The sequence below is a fragment of the Plectropomus leopardus genome, chromosome 20 (genome assembly GCF_008729295.1).
Source record: "Plectropomus leopardus isolate mb chromosome 20, YSFRI_Pleo_2.0, whole genome shotgun sequence".
NCBI lineage: Eukaryota > Metazoa > Chordata > Actinopteri > Perciformes > Serranidae > Plectropomus > Plectropomus leopardus.
The window spans coordinates 12795171-12818112 of record NC_056482.1 but is presented as its reverse complement, the minus strand read 5'-3'; the positions used below and the strand labels follow the sequence as shown (position 1 = coordinate 12818112).

At 38.7% G+C, this 22942-nt stretch overlaps 1 protein-coding gene across 3 annotated transcripts in view; it reads right to left on the bottom strand.

The window, feature by feature from the left end:
- fubp3 (far upstream element (FUSE) binding protein 3) overlaps positions 1-7961 on the bottom strand; it is a 30172-nt gene extending 22211 nt beyond the window's left edge. For all 3 annotated transcript variants that reach the window (XM_042509302.1, XM_042509304.1, XM_042509303.1), the window contains exons 1-2: positions 7849-7961; positions 1826-1937 (exon numbers count right to left, since the gene is read on the bottom strand). In XM_042509302.1, coding sequence (XP_042365236.1) covers positions 1826-1937; positions 7849-7944 — 208 coding nt within the window. In that variant the 5' untranslated portion in view covers positions 7945-7961. The remainder of the gene's footprint in view (positions 1-1825; positions 1938-7848) is intronic.
- Positions 7962-22942: the final 14981 nt, after the last annotated feature.

Sequence of the window (22942 nt, the reverse complement as noted above, 5' to 3'; positions counted from 1 at the left end):
TTCTTGTGTTGTACAATTTCTGCACAATTTTCTGTACAACATAACCGTGTGTGTCTTGGCTCGTAGAGCTCAAAAGGGCCAAAAAAACAAAACAAAAAACATCTGAAAAACTCAACAGCAATGTCTCTTTACAGAAATCATGACCCGGTTACTGTGGATGATTCAGAGACCTTGTGAGCAGTTTCATGTGGGAACTATCTTCTTTCTACTAAACTACTTCTGCACAATGTATCACTGTGCAGAGGGAAGTGTGCAAAATGAATTAAATGAATTAAACCTCTGTGCAGCGTGCATTTCGATAATTCTTCAAACTCATGGATCTATTACTGTATCTGGATCTCCTGGGTCGTAATGATGTTATTTTCACCTTTGTAAAATATTGTAGTAAATAAAAAATGCGACGCAGATCCCATCATTAGTTCTCTTATTTTCTGCTTAGCTTATTACCTCATTAGTTACTGGACACACAATTTATGCCTCTGTGTAATATATGTATGAAGATAATTGAACTGAAATAACTCTAAAAGAATAACCTATTTATTTAATACATGGTATGGTTGATTTTAGTATAGTTATATGTGTAATTTATTTTCACAAACACGTGTGGTGTGCTCAGCAGCCGTTTTCCCGCTTGGAAAAACAACCTGAACTTTGTCAGCCTGAAAAATAGCCACAAAACTGGCCAAGTGTGTCTAAGATCGATGCAGCTATACAGGTTGTATGTTGAGTTACAGAAGTTACTTTTAAGTTGGCATGTTTTTGGCATGAAAAACTCCACTCTCCAACTCCAAGCTACCATTGCTGCAGATTTTGAGTCAACAGAAAACAATGCTGGTGAATGTCACTTGCTACTGATTGGTTATGGTTAAAAAAAACAGACTGTACAATAAAGATAGGTGACATAACTTTTGAAAAGTATAGCAAAAACATCTCGGTTGGCTGCAATATACATCCCCTGGCAAAAATGATGGAGTCACCAGTCTTGGAGGATGTTCATTCACTTAATTTTGTAGAAAAAGAGCATTTCACAGACATGCCACAAAACTAAAGTCATTTAAAATGGCCTATGATCTGCCTTTTTTTTCTACAAAATTAAACAAGTGAATGAACATCCTCAAAGACTGGTAATTCCATCATTTTTGCAGGGGTTGTAGCTCTTTAAACCCGCTCCCTACATTTTAGCGGTTGGGACATGGGTGAAAAAAAAAAAAAAAAATCAAAGTACATGTCAAAAACTTTTTTCCCCAAAGATGGTTTCGGTCATTTTAGGTGGTTCTTATCACACTGAAGTTTTAATTTTTCTGCTATGTTCTGTTTTAATTAGTTAGTAGTTTCTATAAAAAGGAGGGTTGACTTCATGATTGACAGCTGTGTGCGCGAGTAAGTGCTCGTGATTGAGCGGATTGTGGGAACTTTATACCACAAATATACTCACTGCAGACACTCTGACTCCAGATAACCTCACCTGCGCAAGATGCTGGGGACATATTTAGGACATTTTGGGTTAATATTTGGGGAGGAAGTGGAGATTTGTTAAGATTTGTTTGGCAAAAATAACAGCCCTTCTCAAATATTAATGACAACAAATTAAAGTGAGACGAGAGTGGTTGGAGCAAAACCTGACATAAAGGAACACAAGACGGTCGCCTTTTATCATTGAGGGGAAAAACACAGCTTTTATACAGCAGTCTGGTGTTTCATGACATACACATTAAGCGGTATAATAGCTAAAGCATCAGACATTGTGGTTATGCGTTTATCAATAAATCAGAACATTATGCAGACCTGTAACCATGACATGCGTGTGTGTGCACTGAAGCCTTACCTCCATTGTCTAGTGAACGTTTTTGGCCTCCAAAGCCGTAGAGGGAGGGGTCTATGACCGGAGGGGAACTGTTCATGTTGGGCATCTGGTCTCCTCCCATCTTGGCTGCCATCTGGAGACACACAGATGGAATAAAGGTGAAAAGTGGATATGTGATGATATTCTCTTTGAACATACATTTCCTTTCCCGAGACAACCCTTCATGAAAAGAGTGACACATTCTCTTTTCGTCTGGTTTTCTTAAAAGCATGTCTGCTGTGAAGCTGGGCCTTGACAAAAACATCTGTTTCAGAGAGTGTTATCTTTTTGACAGCAGCTGAAAACTGCACTTTGTACATTATTACAGCAGCTTGAAGCGGTCTGCTACAGTTCTTATTGAGACTTTCCTCCAGACTTTACTGACTAATCTGACTTTTCTGTGCTTTCACTGATTACACAGATCATCACAGCACATCAATTCCTCAGGTGCGAACACTACCAAAAACAACAATACAAAAAAAAATACCTTCCCATCTCCTTTTTCAAGTCTTAAGTGTGGGCTGTTGATTCGGAAGGAGGAAGTCAGCGGGTATGTAGATGTGCAAAGGTAGACAAGCGAGATAATAGAGGGCAAAATCACACACGGCACAGTGATATTACACTATTTCAATTGCCTCACTGATTGTTTTTAATCTAGAAATGTGTGAAATTTTGTTCCGGGTGAAACCAAAGAGGTGAGGATTCAATTTACAGTCATTTCAAAAGCTGTAGTTTGTGTTAGTTTTATATTTAAAAACATACTTTACTGATTTTTGACAAGCTTTGTATCTCAACAGTGTGGTAGCATCTGTCGATGAACTGTGATAAACTTCCCTCCATCTAAGAGGTGCCTTTCTACTGCATAGACAGCCATGTTTTGTTAAAAGGCCATCTTTACAGCAGTGAAATACTCCTTTAAGTTGATCAAATATGTAACAGTAATAAGAGGCAACACTCCATCGGGTCATCAATGCATCTGCGCCCAGCCACAGAGCTGAGCCGACACCATTTCAGACTGATCATGGGCTCCCGTTTATGATGGAGATTCTTAAAATATGACAGTCCTGTTTACAAGAGGGGATTAATCAGTTTACTATAGCAAGATAACAATACACGTGATGTAAGAACAGAGGACAATTTAACATTAAGTTAGTGTTTACTTTTGCAGATCAAAATTAATATACTATCAGCCCAAAGAAAGATCACTTGTCGGTATATTTCTGGTCTTGTAAACTTCTCTACATGGTTCTTCTGTAGTGATGGACTGTCCAACTCCTGCAAACAGCTTCAAGAGGAGTGCACTTATTTGCATTACAGCTTAGATAAAAACCACTCTATGTCTACTTTTAAAATCATCCACTTGCCAACCTTAAGTAGATGCTCGTGTAATGCATTGATGGACATTTAAATCTTTGGTTGCGCTGCCTGAGAGCGCCAACAGCATTTTCCACTACCCGTTAATCTGCCACCTCTTCTTCCATACAAAAGTATAGCATTTCAGAAAATTACACTAAATTGACATCTGTGCCTGACTGGAATTTCTTTCACAATATGAAAATATAGTGACGGCAATTAGAGTCTTCCATCACCTTCAGGGATGATTATCTACTTCAGAGCCCAGTGGAAGTGAGAGGGGTGCAGTGGAAATTAAGAGGCAGAAAAGGAAGCAGGTGTGGGGGTACCGTTTTGCATGACACTTCTGTAGTTTAGCACATCAAGCAGCGTGAAAAGCATTTCAGATTAAGTCAAAACTTGAGGAAATGTTTAAACTTTGAGTGAAATTAGCGTTTCTCCGAGTTATGTTTCCCTTCAGCTTGGCAGATATCAAAGAGGTATCTCCCAGTACACCTGCCGATTATAAAAGCTTTTTCCACAACACTATGGGTGTAGGTTGTCATTTACCATTTTTACACAGAGATCGTGCTATAAGGACACTACGAATACCCACTTTCATGCCGCCTTTGCATTTTTACACAGAACCAAACAACTGTGGCATTGTGCCGCTCCAGTGAGTGGTTTTAGATAGCATACTGGTATCTCAGAATCAAAAAGAGGCATGACAGACGTGATGTTTAACACAACAGCATCAGCCTTTAGTGTGACATATAACATTTGGTTCAGCAACACTTTATAAATAACTGCATAACATAGCAAGGCAGTATAAATATAAATGAGGTCCTGCCAGCTTAGAGGCTCAAAGCACCTAAAATAACTACAGAAACCTAAATTTACTTTCTTAGATGCAGATTTGCCTGAGTGCACCACATATAATCAAAGATGCATTTGCCTGCACATAAAGAGGCATCATGCAGCAGTCCAGTCAAGTTTACAGCCATGCAGACTGAGGATTTTGTGGCAAACTGTCTATGTTACAGTACAAACCCCTCAATGACCACCGGGGCCTCTGGGTAAACAGCTCTGTGGACTGGACTGGCTTCCAAGACCAACACACTTCTTGAATGTATTTTTTGTTGAGCAAATATGTGTAAAAAAAAAAAAAGAAAAAAAAATCCTTTAGAGACATCTTAGAGTAACTACAGTCATGTTTAATACCCTGAGCCTTAAAATATATACTTAAATGTCTCATTTGACTAAAAATAAATCATGTGACATGTGGTCACATGGTAAAGAGAGTATGTATAGGTTATATTTAGGTTCCAAGAACACCTTGTCCATTGGGCACCATGGCACAACTATTTCGTCAGTGATCTACACTATTCATGAACACTCACTTTCACCAAATCTGGCCTTTATATTTTAGAAGAATTTGTGTGCATGCTTACCAGTTTACCGAGGGTTAATGTTATGTTAATGGTTATGTTAATGTTAAAAATGGGTACATTTAGTGACACAAAGACACTGGCAATTTGAAAAAAATAAAAAATCAATGACAGACCGGAAGAAGCAAGCAGAGAGAGGCAGACTCCATTAATTAGCAAAAAGGAGGCAAATTGCAGAGGCCAACATCTGGTAAGTTAGGCTAATGAGTTAATGGACCTTTATACAACTGTGTGTTTGCTTTTGCTTGCTCTGATAATTGTTTAGTTTAAAAAAAACAAAAAAAAAAACAAAACTGAGCAATAAACATGAAATGCATTGCCACAAATGTTCAGCTTGTACAGCTTGTGCTGTTTAAAGATTTAAATATCAGTCAAATATCAAATATATCAATATATCAAATATCATCTCACTGGCTGCTCCCAGAGTACAGCTGCAACTGCTGATTATTTTCATCGTCAGTAAATGTGTTGATATTTTCTCAATTAATGAATTAGTTGTTTGATCTCTAAAATGTCAGAAAATGGTGAAAACATTTTGATTAGTGTGTCTCAAAGCCGGAGATGACTTCCTCAAATGTCTTGTTTTGCCCACAACCCAAAGATATTTAAATTACCATCATATTGGGGTAAAGAAACCAGAAAATATTAATATTTAAAAAGCTGGAATCACTGAATTGACTGAAAAACTGAAAACTGAAAAAAAAAAAATCTGATTAATCAATCGATAAACTAGTTAACAATTAATGTAAAAGCTGAAGCTAATAAACCCATCATTGCAACTCTCTCCTCGAGTAAGGGAGGTGGGATCCCACACCACACACACAGGCCGGGTCAATTAGCCTTTTTTGGCTTCCTATCCTAAATGAGTGAAATGACAGAAAGTGTCTAAGAGTAAGCCATGATAAGAGCTGGTCGTATGATCTACACGCTAAGGAAAAGTGGTTCAGTGCTTCCTTCCTTATCTCCTTTCGCAGAGGGTACACTGGATCATCTTTTACAAAAGTAAAAGGAAATAATGCCGTCCCACGATTTCTTGTGGCAGCAATGTTTTAGGTGTCAGTAACATCCTCCGTTGCATAATTACAAAGCTTAGTGCAAGAGCAGTCAGATTCTCGTTTTCTCATGTATTCTTCTTTACATCTTTCCTTGACCTCATGATGTTTTACATTAAAGCAAAGTATTTAGGAGAAGACATAGGACATTGATCTTTTGACTATTTTACTACAGCCATGACTCATATGAAGAACTTCCTATCTCTCTGACTCGACCCACAACAATGTCATATGATAACACAAAAAAAAAACCAACAAGAGGACTTCCCTCTTCTACAACTTGCAAGTTTAAATTCACAATGTGGCAGTCCTCTTTCTGTAAGGGTTAATACATGATTCACTCTGATGTTTATCTTTGATCTTGCAATTTATGATGCAAAAGTGAGGTCTTTGCCCATAAACAAATACCTAGTGGCCTACTTGTTGTTACTTGTTAGAGTCCAAGTGAAATGTTCCTCCTTTTCGGTGGCTGTTTTCTGTTTCAATCTGAGAGCTTGTGGTGCGAGCATACACGCAGGGAAGTGGAGGACGTAGGTATTTATGCACACTGTTATCCTCAGACATTAAGGTATTAAAACAGGCAGGAACAAACTATTTGTTCATATCTAGATTTTAATCTACACAGGGGAAAGCTCATTTGGTAGCCGTATGACTAAAGTCCAATTTACACACTATTAACAGCAGTCAGTGTTATACAGCACTGTGCAAAAGTCTTAGGCCACCTTAAACTTTATTTTAGCCGTTTCACAAAGCTCATATGTATTTATTTCTCAGTAGTTTTTTAAAAAAATAAACTAAAATACAACCAGAGCATACAGGAAATGTGTATTAAGTATTAAAAATGCAAACATTTCAGGATAAAACAACTTCAACAAGCCACAGTTGCAAGTGTGAAGTGAAATCTCTTGGGCAGACAATATGAGATACTAATTTTCTGATTATTTAAAGATAGTGTGCTCAGAAGAGATCAAGAGGTGCTACATGTAAAGAGAGGCCACACTAAATATTGACTTCAGTCTGAAGAAGCCATTTTGTTCTGACTTTTTTGGTGTTGCAATTCAATACACATGATCTCTGTATTCTTTATATCTCCATTTAAAAAAAAAAAACCCTAAGAAGTAAATGTTTTTATATCCTCCTTGCAACTTTGCTAAAAAAACAAATCAGTAGTGGCCTAAGACTTTTGCACAGTACTGTACTAATCGTATATCAGCTCTACTTTAATGGCAGCCTAGCTAAAGTCAGTATGTCTGCAACAGTCACTATCAGGAGGTAAACAGGGCAGCTGGTAAAAGCAGATTGCATTTTAAATTTATTTTTTCAGGTATTTTCCAGGCAGCAGTGGAAAAATCCAAGCGTGCTCAACAAGGAGGAGTGGAGGGGGGCTTATTTGAACAGATGACGTTACATTACATGGCCTTACTCCAACGCCAGGACACATAGTACCACACATGCTAGCGTGCTAACACCAGCTTCACTAGCTAGCTTGCGCACATTCGTTAGAGTGCGGTAAAAATGTGCTTCAAGTTATGTATAATGGCTTATTTTGAGGTTCACGAAAGAGAAAAGGGGGGGTTTGAACGTTAGTATAGCATGTGATCACTGATTAAGCTCTTAGTGTGTCTCTTTAACTGGGGCAACAGCCGGTGATACTAAAGCTAACTTCAAAACTAGCAGGCTAACTTTTTGACAGCGTGTCAGGCGCTGCGGTTGTTCAGGATTCGCGTCTAAAACTATACATCAGCTTTTGTCACGCTGCGGTTCAGTCTGCAAGGTATCAAACTTGTGACAGTAAGTTAGCAAGCTAAGCTAACTGCAACTTCTGTGGCTTGACAACAGGTTGCAGTGTGTCGGCTTAACTTACTAAAGTTGCACAAACTTCGACATCATCAGAGGCCTTCGTGTTTAGTGTCAGACATGGCTTGTGTGGTCGTTTTGACAGCTTTGACACGGTTACTTAACGCGTCTTCTGTCCCGTGTAAAGTCTAATCTGTCCTCTCAGCTCTGCTGTCTCGGCTACTTAACGTTAGCTTGCTAGCTTGCTGGGTGCATGAGGAGTGTTTGTAGTAGGGGGTCCGGGGTGCCCCGACCAAAGTCCTGCCCTGCTCCGCATGCAAACACTCTGTTTGCGGTCCGAAAGCGCTACACTTGTGTTCGCCAAAGAGCATTTTACCTGTCGGACCCGGCGTATCGTGTCTGCGAAGTCATCTTTCGTTCCGGGCTGAGCCACCGAGGCCTGTCCCTGAACCAGCTCCGCCATCATCATCATCCGCCTCGGCAGCTGAGAGCCACACTTTAAAAAAAAAAAAAAAGAAGAGGAACACACGTGCCAAGCCAAAGCTCCGCGAGCCAGATGATCTCGCGAGTTGATCGCGGACCACATATAGCATATATGTAGGCTGGGAAAACACCTTCAGCATTACGCTATATACATACATACATATACACACACACACACACACACACAAACACAACACACACACACACACTCTTTGTGTGTTTGCACAAAGATTTAACCATTTATTGCTAATACCTGGGCCTACTAATATAGTTTAAATTCAATGTACATTTAATTTAACTATACCTTATACCTTATTTTATTTCAAAAGTTGTACTTGCACAAGTCTGTATTTTAAGCTTTTACTGATTCATTTATTTATTTATTTGTTTGTTTTTACTGATTTTTTAAAAATCTTATTTTAACATTAGAGAATTCTCATTGTACCTGAGAATGAAATAAGTATCATACATTCCGTCATTCACGGGCATCAGCTGTGGTGGACAGACCTGCAATCAGCATACCATTGGCTCATTTCAACATCTGTTATATTGTGTTGTGTGATTAAACTGCCCATTTCAAACGTCTCTCCTTCTAAGGGAGGTCAGCCACAGAACAGCAGCATGATTTTATTTCTGGATTTAGTAAGGGTCCATACAAAAAAAAACATTTGTTGTAAAGTAAAAGAAAAAAACAGAGAGCCTTAACATATGTCTTACAGCTCCTCCTCTAGAGCCATGTAGAAGTTTAAACCTTTACTATTTATAGTCCTTACATTGGAAGTTGTCTTGTCAAAATAAAAAAAATCCTTTCTGACACAACAGAATGCACTTTGAGGAATATTGGTTTTCTTCCTTGCTGCACATGTGGAAACATCTATTGTTGCACATCTGGAAAATGCCAGCAGCCAGACAGAAGAAAGTAAAATTGCTGCAAATTTCCAAACTGTTTATGCAAAACAGTTCCTGCTCCATAAATTGTATCCAAACCTCAATGAGCAAAATCTGACCGGGGAAGGACTGAAATGAATGTGAAAGTCAGAGTTAGAAACAGTTCAGAGTTATTTAAGTGTTTGTCAGAATAAATGCATTCAGAAGCGACTATTAAAAGTTCAAGTCTGTGTCCAAAAATATAATCTTAAAACATGAATGCACAGGCAATATGATAAAATGCACTCACCTGAAGCTTATCATAAATTTGATAACATATGTGCTTTTTCTTTACACGTAAATAACTGTCTCCCTCTGCGGTTACATGTATGCAACATGCTCATGCAGCTGCTTGAACATGGATGATTGACCTCGAATATGAGACGAGCAGATTGGCATGCTGCGTCTTACAGACATCCGTTCAGATATCAATTTCCCTTCCCCGTCAGCCCCTGGGCATGTTATCACCTCCAAAAAAGAAGCAGAGAAAATTAAGTGGGAGCTGAAGGCTGTTCTGAGACCAGCACCTCTTAATGAAGACCTCCAATTTAGCATGACTGAAGTATGATCCCGGCCCTGCTAACATATTGCTACCATGTGCCGTCCAATGTATTCAAGGTGTCTGGGAAATGATTTTAGAGCTCTAATATCAAAGGGTGAGTCAGGTGGTGGTCATCATATTGAGCCAGACGACGCATACATAAGCATGGACGCAGGAAAACACACATATAGATAGTTATTACGGATTCAGTCCCCATCTGGTCAAACAGCAGTTAAAGCAGGTGTGGGTCGCTGGCGTCCTGCCAATCAAGCAGTGGGAACTAAGTTTGTTGACCGAGTCTGTGTGTGTGTGTGTGTGTGTGTGTATGTGTGGGACTGTGGTTACTGTCGCAGGCTGATCAAGTGTCACACACACGCACACACACAGCTTCTGCTGTCATTGTCTTGCAGAGAATAGACTCTTGTTCCCAGGGTTCACTGTCGTCAACAGAGTGCATCTTTGCAAAGCATTTGGTCTCTCAAGAATAAAAAGTTCAAGAAATCATCAAAGCTTTGCTGAGTAATTGATTTTTTTTAATGAAGGAAAAATGTTATGTTTTTGTGGTCAGGCAAGTGGAATACATGCCCAGCTGGACAACCGACTATTTCGGAAAAAAGAACATCAATATTGGCACACTTACTCTTTTTAACTACTAAGCTTTTACCTCCTCCTTTCTCCTCCTCAGTCTCAAAAGAAAGGGGCATATGAAACGGTAATTGCTTTATAATTGCCGCAGTTCTGCCATGGGCATACATTTCTAAAGGGAGGATGCAAAAACGGATAGTGTTTCATTCAGAGACCTCTGAGGTATCCCTGTGCAGCTTTCATTCATGAACACATTGTTCATGCAGAGGGAAACAATGAATAAAAAGGTAGTGGCTCTCACATATTCATACATGTCATATTTGAAAAACACACTGGACAAAATACAAGCTAAGTCTGTGGCATTTTTAATACAATTCCTAAAAACTCACTTTTGAGCCCTTTCTTAAAATGTGGTTTGTCTATTTCACTGTTTTATTCTGTGGTCTTTTCTTGCACAGCTCTGGTAATCTGTTAAAAGAGGACTTTGTCAATTCTGCGGCACTCTCATAAAACTGTCACACTAACAATAGCTTTTAAAAGAAGGATCATAATCAATGCAACAGAATAGAGATGTCATCCTTTTTATGTAACACATTTTTTTCTTCCTTCCGTCAAAAACTGGTGCCTACGTTACCCACTATACAACTTGAGCGATAACATTTTGGTCATTTATTTAAGTGTATTATCCCAGTGGGCCACCAACACTGCTAGATGTTGATATTTGGTTGAATTTAGGTTGCGACTTCTGGTGACTAAAATTCAGTGTTAGGTAATGTCTAACGTCTAACGTCAGTGCCAATGTCACGTAGAATACTGACGTCAAATGACGTTGATATTTCGATGATTTTAAGTTGTGCTGTTAACTAGCAAAAATCCAACATCTTTCAAACATTTGATGCCAACATTCTTAAGGTAGAATTAAGACATTTAATCGTAAAGTATGGAAATCAAAACCCAATGTCTGCAAAACGTCATAATGTTAACTGCCACACAAATGTGAAATTCTAATGATGTTAGGCATTTAAAATATTATCAACTCAATTTTCATTCCAACCACAATTTAATGCCTGTCTGACGTAAGAGTCCAACATCTCTCTGATGTCACACTAAGGTCTAGTGCCAGCTGGGATGGTTGTAGTGGCTAATGTAGCCTCGAGCGGCTAGCCTCAAACAGAGATGAAGAGCAGGATGCAAAAGTCTGTTCAGCATATTTCTTTTAAACTCCACACCCTTAGATGTGTGTCATTTTCAAACTTAAGCTCGACTTGACACTGACTCAAGTGTTTAAAATTCACTGGTAAGCACTTTGTTAAAAAACTGCTATATACAAAGTAATTTGTAAAAGTTATTAACAAGCCTAAACTAAAAGGGGCTTCATGCAAAATTTGGAGTGAGTTGTCTGTACGCGTTTCTCAAAACAGAGGTGGCTGAGCTGGCATCTAATGGTGCTAACTCCATAAACGGTGCTAAACAACAGCAACAGTCCTGACAGAGCTAACAATTTTAACCAGAGGAGAAGTGGAGGGTGGGTGCTCTGCTTCAGCTACACTGCCAGTCTGATATCAACAATAACTGATGTATAAGTGCAGTGCAAAGCTGTGGCAATGAGCAACACATTGAAACATACACATAAAATATTATGCATGCTGGACCAGTTTCCCACAACAAACCAGCTCAGATTACACAGAGTTAGTGTGACTTCATTCTCTGCCCAGGATGCCATTGTGCCACTATATCTGTAGATAGCTAAGAGTGGTTTGGTGCTTTAATGATCTGAATGTCACATACAAACCTTTCAAGTAAACCATGTGAACAACACCACCAGTTATTACATGAGTGATTGTGATACTGCACATGCACACACATACACACACACACACACACACCAATAAAGCGTGTACCAAGCATATTTTTGTCTTTTGTGTTAATAATTGTGCCATTTTCCATCATATAATTCCAGCTGTATTCAAATAAGATTTTGGTTAGTTGGGTTTTTTTTTGTTTTTGTATGATCTTAATGTTTGTACTCATTCAGGATTATACACATCCACACTTTGCTGTATCAGTTTGAACCTCTGTCTGGAGAATGCAATATAAATATGTCAAATATTTAAAACAAAAACAAAGTGTTTTGTGTAAGAAATTAAAGTTCTATGATCAGCATCATTGAAACCACAGATTAAAATAACAAAACATAAGTGAGGAAAAAATAACAAGTGCATTTACTGTAAAAGAAAAAAAAGAGAGAGAACGTGAAGCCAGAGTATCTGGATATGGGGGGTGAAGGAGTAACATATAGGACAAACAAACAATCAAAAATCTCTGACAGGTAACATCCTGTCTTGAAAGAGAAGATTGACAGATGGAAAGGATAAACAGACCTGCTTTGTCCAATAATTGGAGAAAACACTTTTACCTCCTTGTTTTTACCTCTGTTCCATTTTACTTTGCAGCCGCCTCCTCCTCCAACACAAGCCACTTTGCTTTGATTCAGCTCTGTATCTGTATTTTAAATGACTCAATTACACAGGATCCTGCGGTGAAAATTACGGATGTTTTCCACTATTTCTCTCCACTGGGACACCATGACCCCTCCCTGGCTCCAATAACCCCCCTCTTCCTCCTCCTCTTTCCTCCGTTCCTCTCTCTCCACCTGTCCTATTTTCCTCCTCTCCCACAGTCCCCCATTTTTCCTGATAAACGTTTGCTGTGTGTATCTGCGACTGAGAGGGAATAATAGCTAAATGGTCTTGTTTGTGAGCTCTCAGCACAGTGAGCTGACAAAGAGTGTTTTGCAGGTAATTCTTCCGCTGCGACCACACAACGAGCCACCGAAAAGAAGGATGACACGAGGCGCTGTTCAAATCCAAACACCAGACATGACAGGAATAAAAGCACATCAACAGGCAGAGTTGCAGAGATGGACAGAGTGTTTTCTTTTATTCATCTAAAGCAAAGCAGTGTTGTGATTCTTTTCAGCACTTTAAACCCACAGCTTACGGGGGTCTGAGGCATTTTAAAAGTGGAATCTATCTCTGATGTACTCTGTTGGTGCTGAATCTACTTTCAGGATAAAACCCTCACCTACTGCTGTGTCGCATATACTCAGTGAGGTGCAAAGCGGCAAGTAATGCTCAACCAAAGTGTGCCACTGCAGCACCTTTAAGGTGGCAATATATCCACAAGTCTCACGAAGCAAAACAAGTTTTCCTCATTTCATGCAAACAAAAGAGCACAGATCTTGTATAGGGATGTCCAATAAACACGTTATTTGTTACCATGTTGTGACTTAAAGGACACAAAAACTAAAACCGGTGCTGCTGTCTGTGTGGTGCATCAAAAGCACTGAGCAAAAGTGTCTTTAAAGGACTCCTTTGTTTTTTTTTTGCTAAGACAGGCTTTATAAAGCATGGCCACTTAACTCCCAGAAAACACCTTGTTATGACTGTGATATTTGTTCGTGTGACCTTGGAGAGTCGTGGTGTTGCACGGTTTCGGAAGCAAGTATTTTCCACTCTATCAAATTTACTTAACAAAGAAATACTTTGTTGCCCCATATTACAGCGTAGGTGCCAGAAGAAATTCTTGGTTTTGTTTCTGCAAACCCTGGATACTTTACATTTGTACATTTGATATATATATCACATCAAAGTTGACGTAGTATAAAAGCTGTTTTTGTCATCTGGGGTTGGAGGGGACGGTGGATGGCATAACACCACTGCAGACAACCGTTTGAGACTAATAAACAGTAAAACTGACTTTTTTTTCAACAAGTCATCACTGTGTTTCCAAGGTCTTTTTAACCACCAAACATTTGTTTTTTTATTGCTCATTACATTTGTTATTTCGTTGCTGTTTCAGACAGGACTGATGGCATAAATTTGTTATTTTACTCAGACATCACTTTGTTTCCTGCTACAATAGTAACATGAGAAGTGGTTGTTTTTTCCAAGAAATCACTGTGTTTCCTGCTGAAATAATACTTTGAAAAGTGGTTATTCTCTCACCAAGAAATCCCTGCGTTTTCTCCTGAGACAGTGCCGGAAAAAGCAGTTCTTTTTCACCAAGATATTGCTGCATTTTCTACCAGACTAGTGCCATGAGAACATTTGTTTTTTACTGAAACATGGGTGCATTTCCAGCTGGGACTGTGCCACCAAAACAGATATTTTAAGCCAAAAATATATGCCAAAAAAAGTGTTTTTTTGTGTCTAAACCTAACCACATTAACCACAGCATTTCTGATATGTAAAGATATAAAAAGTCTCAACATATCTGTTACATAATAATTTACAAATTTAACGTATCCGTGGAAAAAATGTACAATACCAACACTTATTCTGTCAACAAATGATTACTATTGAATTATTATTCTTCCTTTTCACTGCAGATGTAAATTAGCTTAAAGCTAACTCTGGCACAATGCATCAAATGGCAACATTTATGTTTAATACTGTACATGGTCCCTTTTCAAATAAAATTAATTAAATTAAATTATCATTCAAACAACAACCACAGCAAACAAGATATCACTGGTTTGACTGAGTAGCTGTGACATGGCAACCCCTATTTTCTTTTAAACAAAGTCAAGTTTAGTTTTCTCTTGGTTTACTTTGTATGGAAATTTTACCAAATTTAGCAGATGTATATTTGAGATGTTAGGAGTTTTTTGTTTGTTTGTGGGACACCATATGTGTCTATACTGTACTATATATAACTATACTGTCTTGCTGCAAACACACAATGTTTATTAAGGATGTAGTAAAAGCAAGAAAAAATGTTATCACAAAAAAGAAAATATTTTAACTTTAACTCTAATCTAAGAATATATTTGCTTATAGGCTCACAAATGAAGAACAGTTAAACACCCAACCCAAACAGCCTGCATACCCTGTGGTGTAATTCAGGCACCATCGGAAAAAACCTACACTGCATTACCATCCATCATAACACACGCCATAACAACCAAATAACCAGCGCCATTAAACATTTAGATCGTCCAAGGGATTCACACAGAGTGGGGCAGACAAGCTACCAGTACAGGCACCTTGAACCTGATAGGCCCCTCATCCATTCACCACCTCGCAGACCAACAGATCGAAGAACATAAAGGAGTGTGTGCCAGCAAAAAAACCCCAGCAGTAGACCCCCGGGAGAGGAGGGGAAGGGGAGAGGCAGGAGCCAAGTCCCTTTCAAATGAGGGAGATAAATCTATTGATTTGAGATCAGCGTGCTGCATTACTGCTGCTGCCCCGGGGGGTCTGGGAAGTGGAGGGGGGCGTTATGGTGAAGGTGGTTGGAAGCCATGCTAGTGGCATGGCTCTACAGATGTCCAATTTTTATTTGTTTCTCAAGACTGAAATATCTTAAACAACTGGATGGATTGCTGTGAAGTTTTTTTTATAGTCCCAGATGATGAACCACGATTAACTTTGGTGATCCCCAGACATTTCCTCTATCGCCGCCAATATGTTTAACATTTGTGGTTTTCAGTAAAATGTCTCAACAACAAATAGGTGAATTGAAATTGAATTTGGCAGAGTTGTTCACGTTCCCTTCAGGATGAGTTGTAATAACTTAAGTGATCTATTGTTTCTTTATCACATCAAAAAAATATTTTTTAAAATTATTATCAGCCTCAACTGCACTTAATGGAGCTAGTTTTAATGTTATTATGAAACAAGGCTAAACTAAGACTAGTGAACATTATAGCTGCTTAACATGAGCAAATTTACATTGTTATTGTGAGCTTTTTAGCATGCTCACATTAGCATTTGGATCAAGGCTATTAACTCCTTTGAATTCTGGATTGACATCAAGCATGGTTTGGATTATTTTCCACTTGTTAGTTTTTTGTTTTTTTGTTTGTTTTTTTGTGATAATTTTCAGGTCATTTTCTTGTACTTTTACTAATTTCTTGCTAATTTATTCCCAAAATTGCCTATTGCCTTCATCCCTTGCTTTTGAAAAAACACAAGCCAATTTGCCCACTTTTTAAAGGGTTAAATGGGGGTTGGGACACGGTGTGATATTGTTGGGGTACCTCACGTGCAGTTAAATCTGGTCTGCACTTGCGGAAAGGCTCAGTAGCTGGCACACTGTCGTAAAACATATGAATGTTGAAACCTTACAGTGATTCTCAACGTGCTAAAGCTGAGTATGTATTCATAGGAAGTATGCATGAAGAAGGAGCAGGCAGTTTAATGCCATGCTCAACAGGTTGAAACAGCTGCCAAAGAATCTGTCTGCAGCACACTGACACTGCTGTTTAGCCATATGGATCAGAATCTCAGCCAGCCATACACAGTATATACTAAAGCTCACAGGGCTGCTGCTGACAAAGAACAAATAATAAAAAAGCACTTGTATTATATTACAGTCTGTTCTATGTGGTGAGTCTAACAAAAAAGTTACCCTTGGGAAAGTGGGAGGGAGTGAACTAACAGTAATGCTGCGTTCACATGGAATCACACAAACAGGATATCATTTTAGTAGAGGAGAGCAGGACTGTAAAATTACGTGAGGCCAGCAGAGAGTACCGCCAACAGTAATGGTAGATGGCATAGCCTTTCAAAGTTAAAATGTTTTTTTGCCATCATTTGCAAGACAGAATTTACAACCAGATGTAGCTCCTTAACACATGGCTAAAACATGAGTGATCTGGACAATTACTGGGCATTACTAGAATTATTACATGAAATATTTAATGCAAAATAATTGTATTTCATATATTTTATTCCATACTTTGTGCATAATTGGACATCACATCACATATCATCATACACGTTTGGTTTTATGTCTGTTTGTTTTTCCCATGCCGCCAAAAAGGTATTGTCTGTGTGCCATCTACCGTCGGGCTGATTCCATATGAACACAACATAAGTGTTTAATATTTAGCTGATTATCTGAGCCATGAGCTGATGTATCAATAAATACAGCATATTATAAAGCTGGAAACAGGAGTGGATTAGCCTAATTTAGGATAAAGACTGGAAACAGAAGGAGACCACTTGTTCTGTCCAAAGATAACAAAATCTACCGACGAACACCTCTAAAGCTCACCAATTTACATCTTAGATCTTTGTTTAATCTGTACAAAAAAAGAGTATCTGCTGGTTATATAGGAACATTCAAGGAATTCACTATTCCCAACAAAGAAATAAAGATGTCATATGCTGTAAAGCCCTCTGAGGCAAACCGTGTTTTGTGATATTGGGCTTTATAAACGAAATTGACTTGACTTGAATTGACTAAGCCAATGGGCTAATGGTAGGTAAATGACCATATTTCCCAAGAGTTCTCCTATCAAAGGTTTCCATTAAATACGAAAAAGTTAGCAACCTTTAGCTCAACACAGCCACAAATCCAGCTACTAGACCAACTACTGAACAGGGTAACTTAATCCAGTGCTGAAAAAGGTTATCGATTCGTGTTAGCCCTGTAGAGCCTGCAGACTCCGGTCTAGTCAATGTTAGTGGGTAGTTGAGCTACATTCTGTTGTAACAGGAGACGGGAAAGTCGTCACACTCATTAACCCTTTTAGTTGGGCAACATTGAGCAGCAGGCAAAATATTTCTATTTTTCCATCAATATTTCATCACCGGCTCAGGCCAAACAAAGCCAGGGGCTTTGACCGTAATGGTCCCATCTGTCTATAGATCTTAAGGACATCAGTGTATGGGTGTCCTTTGACACCAGAAAATAGTCTTCGACATCAAGGAGAAACACTCACAGGATCCATGGATGTTAGCTCGCCTGGAAGGCAAAGTGTATCCTGCTTTATTCGGATCCTCACAGATGGCCTCTTCATGTAGCAGGAGATCAAGTTTCAAGATTGTGAATGAAGTGGACGTTTCAGAAATTAGGACAAATCAGCTCTGTTTGACTACATCAATGGTGTTAATACCCCAAAAGTGATCAGAGCCACAGTATTAATTAACAAATTTATACATCTAATAACTGCAGGAAATGTCTTCTCCCTTTTCTGCTGATTCTCAATTGTCTGGGTTTGAGAAGAATCACTTTAACATCCCTAATTTAGTCAGCTACCGCATTAAGAAGAGTTTGTTTTATCAGCCACACATCCTGACAGTTAATACAAAATATGAGCTGATCATCATCTGATTATTACTATTTATGCAACTCCATTTTGTGCTACCAATGGATATAAAAAGTATAAATATAAATAATGTATTAGTAGTAAGCCAACACTATTGGCATGGTATCCTGGCCTGTAAATCGCTCATTGTTTCTAAGTAGTGAGAGTGACCTCATCATCTTTGCCAGGCCCATTAGCTTTCTGCATAAACCACAGGGGACCTGTCCATTAACCCTTTACCTGCTAAGTAAAGCAGCATTAAGTGAAATGTTCAGAATCGAGGAAGATTTGACAGTTTGTCGAGATATCACAGGACAGACAAACTATAATGTGACGGCGGTAAAGCAAAACAGTACAAATAAAGAAAGAAAAGTTGAAAAACAAAAGCCCAGTGATCTCACATACTTGTATGAAAATAATAAGTTAAAGTTGCAAATGTTCAAAGATTTTTTTGTGGCCCAAGTTAAATGTAGAAATCTGGAGACATGGGGTCAGACATCACAATAGAGTCTGGGTTCAGGTTACACTAACCTTAGTGAAGGAGAGCCACTTCGGCATCTAATTGGTCGTAATTAACCCCCCATGGTCATTGTTCTTGTCTCATTGTGTTTAAAGGGGAGAGGTCAGTGAAAATGGGAGCCGTTTCCAGAAGAGACAGGTAGCTGAAGAGCACAGATTGAATAACCACGAAATATTCTGACAGGTCAAAGACATTCTGATGAGCTTTGTTTAGGTAATTCTGTCTTTTTGTCCCTGGAAATGAATATCACTGCTGCTGAGTGAAATTCTGGCAATGCCAATGCTGGCAGTTTTTGAGTCTGAACTCACAGTTGTTTTTTTTTTTTAGCTTTTGAAAAGATGACACAAATATGGCACTATTTCTTTATGGCAAAGCACCTACCTTTAAGTTTTTGACTCACAAAACACATAAAAAGATTAATGAAATTACATAAAATGTATATAAGTGAAATACAAAGACACTTAAAACAAAATAAAACAAATACTTCCTACAGATGGTGAACTAGCAACCTAAAAAGGGAATATTATTGATAAGATATTCACTCAGAAACAGTAAAAGGTTTCGTACAAGTTAAGGCAAGTTGGATTTAAGACCTTTAAGAACTGTTTTAGATGGCTCTAGATATAAAATTTAAAACCAATTTTACAACAATTTAAACTGAATTGACAAAACAAAACAAAACCCCACATCAATTAGCTGGGGTTATTTTTGTGTGATAATTTTGTGTTTCTCATTCCAAGTTTAGACTTTTTTTTTTTGCATAAAAAAATGAACGTTGTATTCATTGTCTTTCAGTTTCAGCCACGCTGCAAAACATTGATTAGATTATTGAATATTGACAAATAGATAGCCTGTAGTGAATAATTAATATTTTTTGATTAATGAATTCAGTGCCTTTTGAAACTTTTTAATCTGCAGGAACCCTGAGTATGCTTCAGCTCTAAAAAATCATGGATCAAGAACACATTTTGGGTTGTCAGGTTGTGGAATAACTTCAGTTTACCTCCTGGAAAAGGCCGTGAAAAACTGAGACCACAATCTGACATTTTTTTTAACATCTACAACTGCTGACCGGATGACATAGCATGTGAACCCTTTATTAATGACTTATTAAGACGAATAACTGCAGACTTTAACTGAAGAAGTGAGTAACCAAGGTTTATTTATGACTAGAATAAAAAACATTTTAGCTGAATTATCATCAAATAAAGCTATTAGTTTCAACTTAAAACTTGACTTTACAACCAGCACTGAGCCCATCAGCCCACATATACTTATACTATACTGATAATCACCAGTAATCACTCATTAGTAGAGTTGGTTTATACTAAACTGTGGAGTATCTATACTTCCTACATGCAATAATGTGGATTCATTCATTCAGTCTATGTTTTTTCTTCTTTCCTTTCTTTTTTACTGGTTATCTCTTGCTTACTGATTTTGTAGTGATGTTTCTTGTTTTGCACTTTTTTCTTTGGTGCTGTCACGATGCAATTGTCCATGTCGTGGGACAAATAAAGGATTATCTTATTAGAAAGTGGCACTGAACATCTCATGATCAAGTGTCTGTGCACTTCCTTTTTCTTCCAAAACAACCCTCCATTTCCAGCACAGCTACCCGCTCATCGCCAGCGGCCCTCTGCACTTCATCTCAAGAGGTCATAGACCCTGATCCTGAACAAAAGCCTCTTTTGTATGTGTGCTGTCTGAGAGTGACAAGGACTTGAAGGTTAGTCAACCTGGGCTCCTGGGGAGACACGGTTGCAAAGGAGTGTCCATTAGGGTTCGGGTCTGTGACGCCGCCGACTTTCATGTCACACTATTGTTACACGGATCTCCCCTGAGAGGTGGACGCAGAGTGGGTAATGAGGGGTAATTGGTCCAGGGTCAAGGATGATTAATTCCCTTGGTCAGGTGTCAGCTAGTTTTCATACCTGGCTGGCTGGGTAGACAGGTAGGAGGGGACGGGATGCTGGATGGAATATGAGACGTGGTAGATGAGGGGGTGAGTGGATGTGTGCCCAAGCGCGCACATGCATGCAAAGTCAGATCTGTGCTTGAATAAAACTAAGCCCGGAGTGGACCTCGCATACCACCTTTCTATTCCCAAAACAAAAACACACACATTGTATAAGACGGCTATCGCATCAGTAAAAATTTCCCGGGATCATATCTTTCCAGAAAGTGAGTTGAAAGGTCACCACGATCCTCCCCCTCCAACCACTGAAGCCAGATTGAGATTGATAGCTGTCCCCATCCCTCCTACCTCCCCTTCAGCTTGACTGACTAATCTGAATACCTCTCCATCCATCCCTTCATTCTAACAGGGCAATTTTGGACACTGATTATCTTGCAACCTGTGTGTGCACGACAGTAAATGCAGGGGCTGGCTGGTAATTGACCAGGCAAAGACTGAGACGCCTGCCGTGTAATTGAGCGGGGACTGAGGGGCTCTTGCAGGACTGAAAGGGTCCGAGAATCCCTCATTGCCCATTAGACCTGGCAGGGGGTCTCCTGCGCCTGTGGACTCCACCTTGAGGCCCACACCGTACCCGGCGCTTCAATGCAGGATTGACATCTTTCAGTGGTGGGGATCGGGGAGTGGGGCGCAAAGAAACAGCTGCTCTGTCCTACAGACTGAAGGGTGCTGCAGCACACAGAGGATGGGGGAAAATCATTTGAATACCTAACAATATGTAAACATCATCTCATCTATGCTGAAACTGCTTTTGTAGACATGCTGAACTTTGCAACATGATTTACAAAAACACCTCCATTTGTTTTGAGGGATTAAAATGTTGAAAACTACATCTTCAGAAAACTTTCTGTGAAAATGTTTTGACTTCTTTTAGGTGCTGACACATTTGATACATTTGATGCTGATATGCTGATACATTTTAGATATGATACATGAATCTATGAATAAGGGATGGTTGTTATGAAGCAGTGTTTGCACTACATTAAGATTAGTACCTCAGAGTAGTATTCTTCATATTTAATGCACAGGAACGCATGGCTTTCATCCGCCCGGTTGCTTGAAGAAAATGTTGCCGTTTTACATTTCTGCAAACCACAAACACATTATATTTGCAAGTTTCTCATGCATCATCAGTGTTTCTAAAGTGACAAACTGTCACCTAGGTAAGATGCCTGCTAAGCTGTAGATCACTATTTGAGACAAAAAAAAAAAATATAACACCAGTTGTGTTTTAGTGAGTCATTGCTGTGATTACACTGGCTTTTTAGGGTCCAAACATGGGTGTTTTGTAATGACCTGATGGTGTTTTTCATCAGCTTTTGAGACTCTAAATGTAAGCATTTCATAGAGACCCATCAGTTTTCTTATCTACTTTTAAAAGTCAAAACGTGGTCGTTTTGTGGCAACCTTTATGTGTTTTTCTTTGTTCGTGGCACATAAAAGTGTTTGCTTTTTACAGATACATCGCTGTGTTTCCTGCCAGAATTGTGCAACCTAACGCGGGTATTCTATGCCAAAACATCTTTTCCTTACCACAACCGAGTGTTTTCTGTGCCAGACCTAACCACACATAAACCACTGCATTGTTAAAATGTAAAGTTTCAACAATAAAGCAAGATGACAAGATCAACACTGCTTTTATGTCTGTAAGTTGAATATGAGGCTAGGTCCATTAGCCTAGCTTAGCATGAAGACTGGAAATGGTTACACAAAAGGTTCTGTCAAAAGGTAACAAATGTTCTTACTAGCAACTCAACTATTAACACGTTTTACCTCATATTTTAATTACATTTCTAACAGTGCAGTCTTTTCTCTGACTGATGAATGTGCAATTTGGGGATCTAGTATGTGAGCTCTTTAAAATTATGGTTTGATTTAAACAACAGCAATGCTGATTATCAGATCTCTCTCACAGTGGACACTTCATAATTGGTAAACATAATTTATAATTGTGATTTTGGTACTTTTAATGTGAAATCAAAGATTCAAAAGATTTTTTGTGCATACTTACAGTACTTGAAAAACTGAACTTGGAAAATGTAGTGATGTGTATTTCCTGTTTTTTAAAAAAAAAAAACATTAATTGTATCCATTGTATTTCTGTGCATCGACTATTGTCTGTTTTTATGTACGACCAAATGGACCTTTTTCTGTGTTCTTAATAAAGTCATTATTATTAGGTGATATTGTTACAATTACCTGCTGAGTCATTTTGCATAGGTGCAGATATAAGGTCCACATGTTGAAAAATGAACTCAACTCAGGGACATTATGGGAGACTGAGAAAACAGAGCACCATAATAATGAATGACACAATACTCTAATTTTTGTCTTTAAA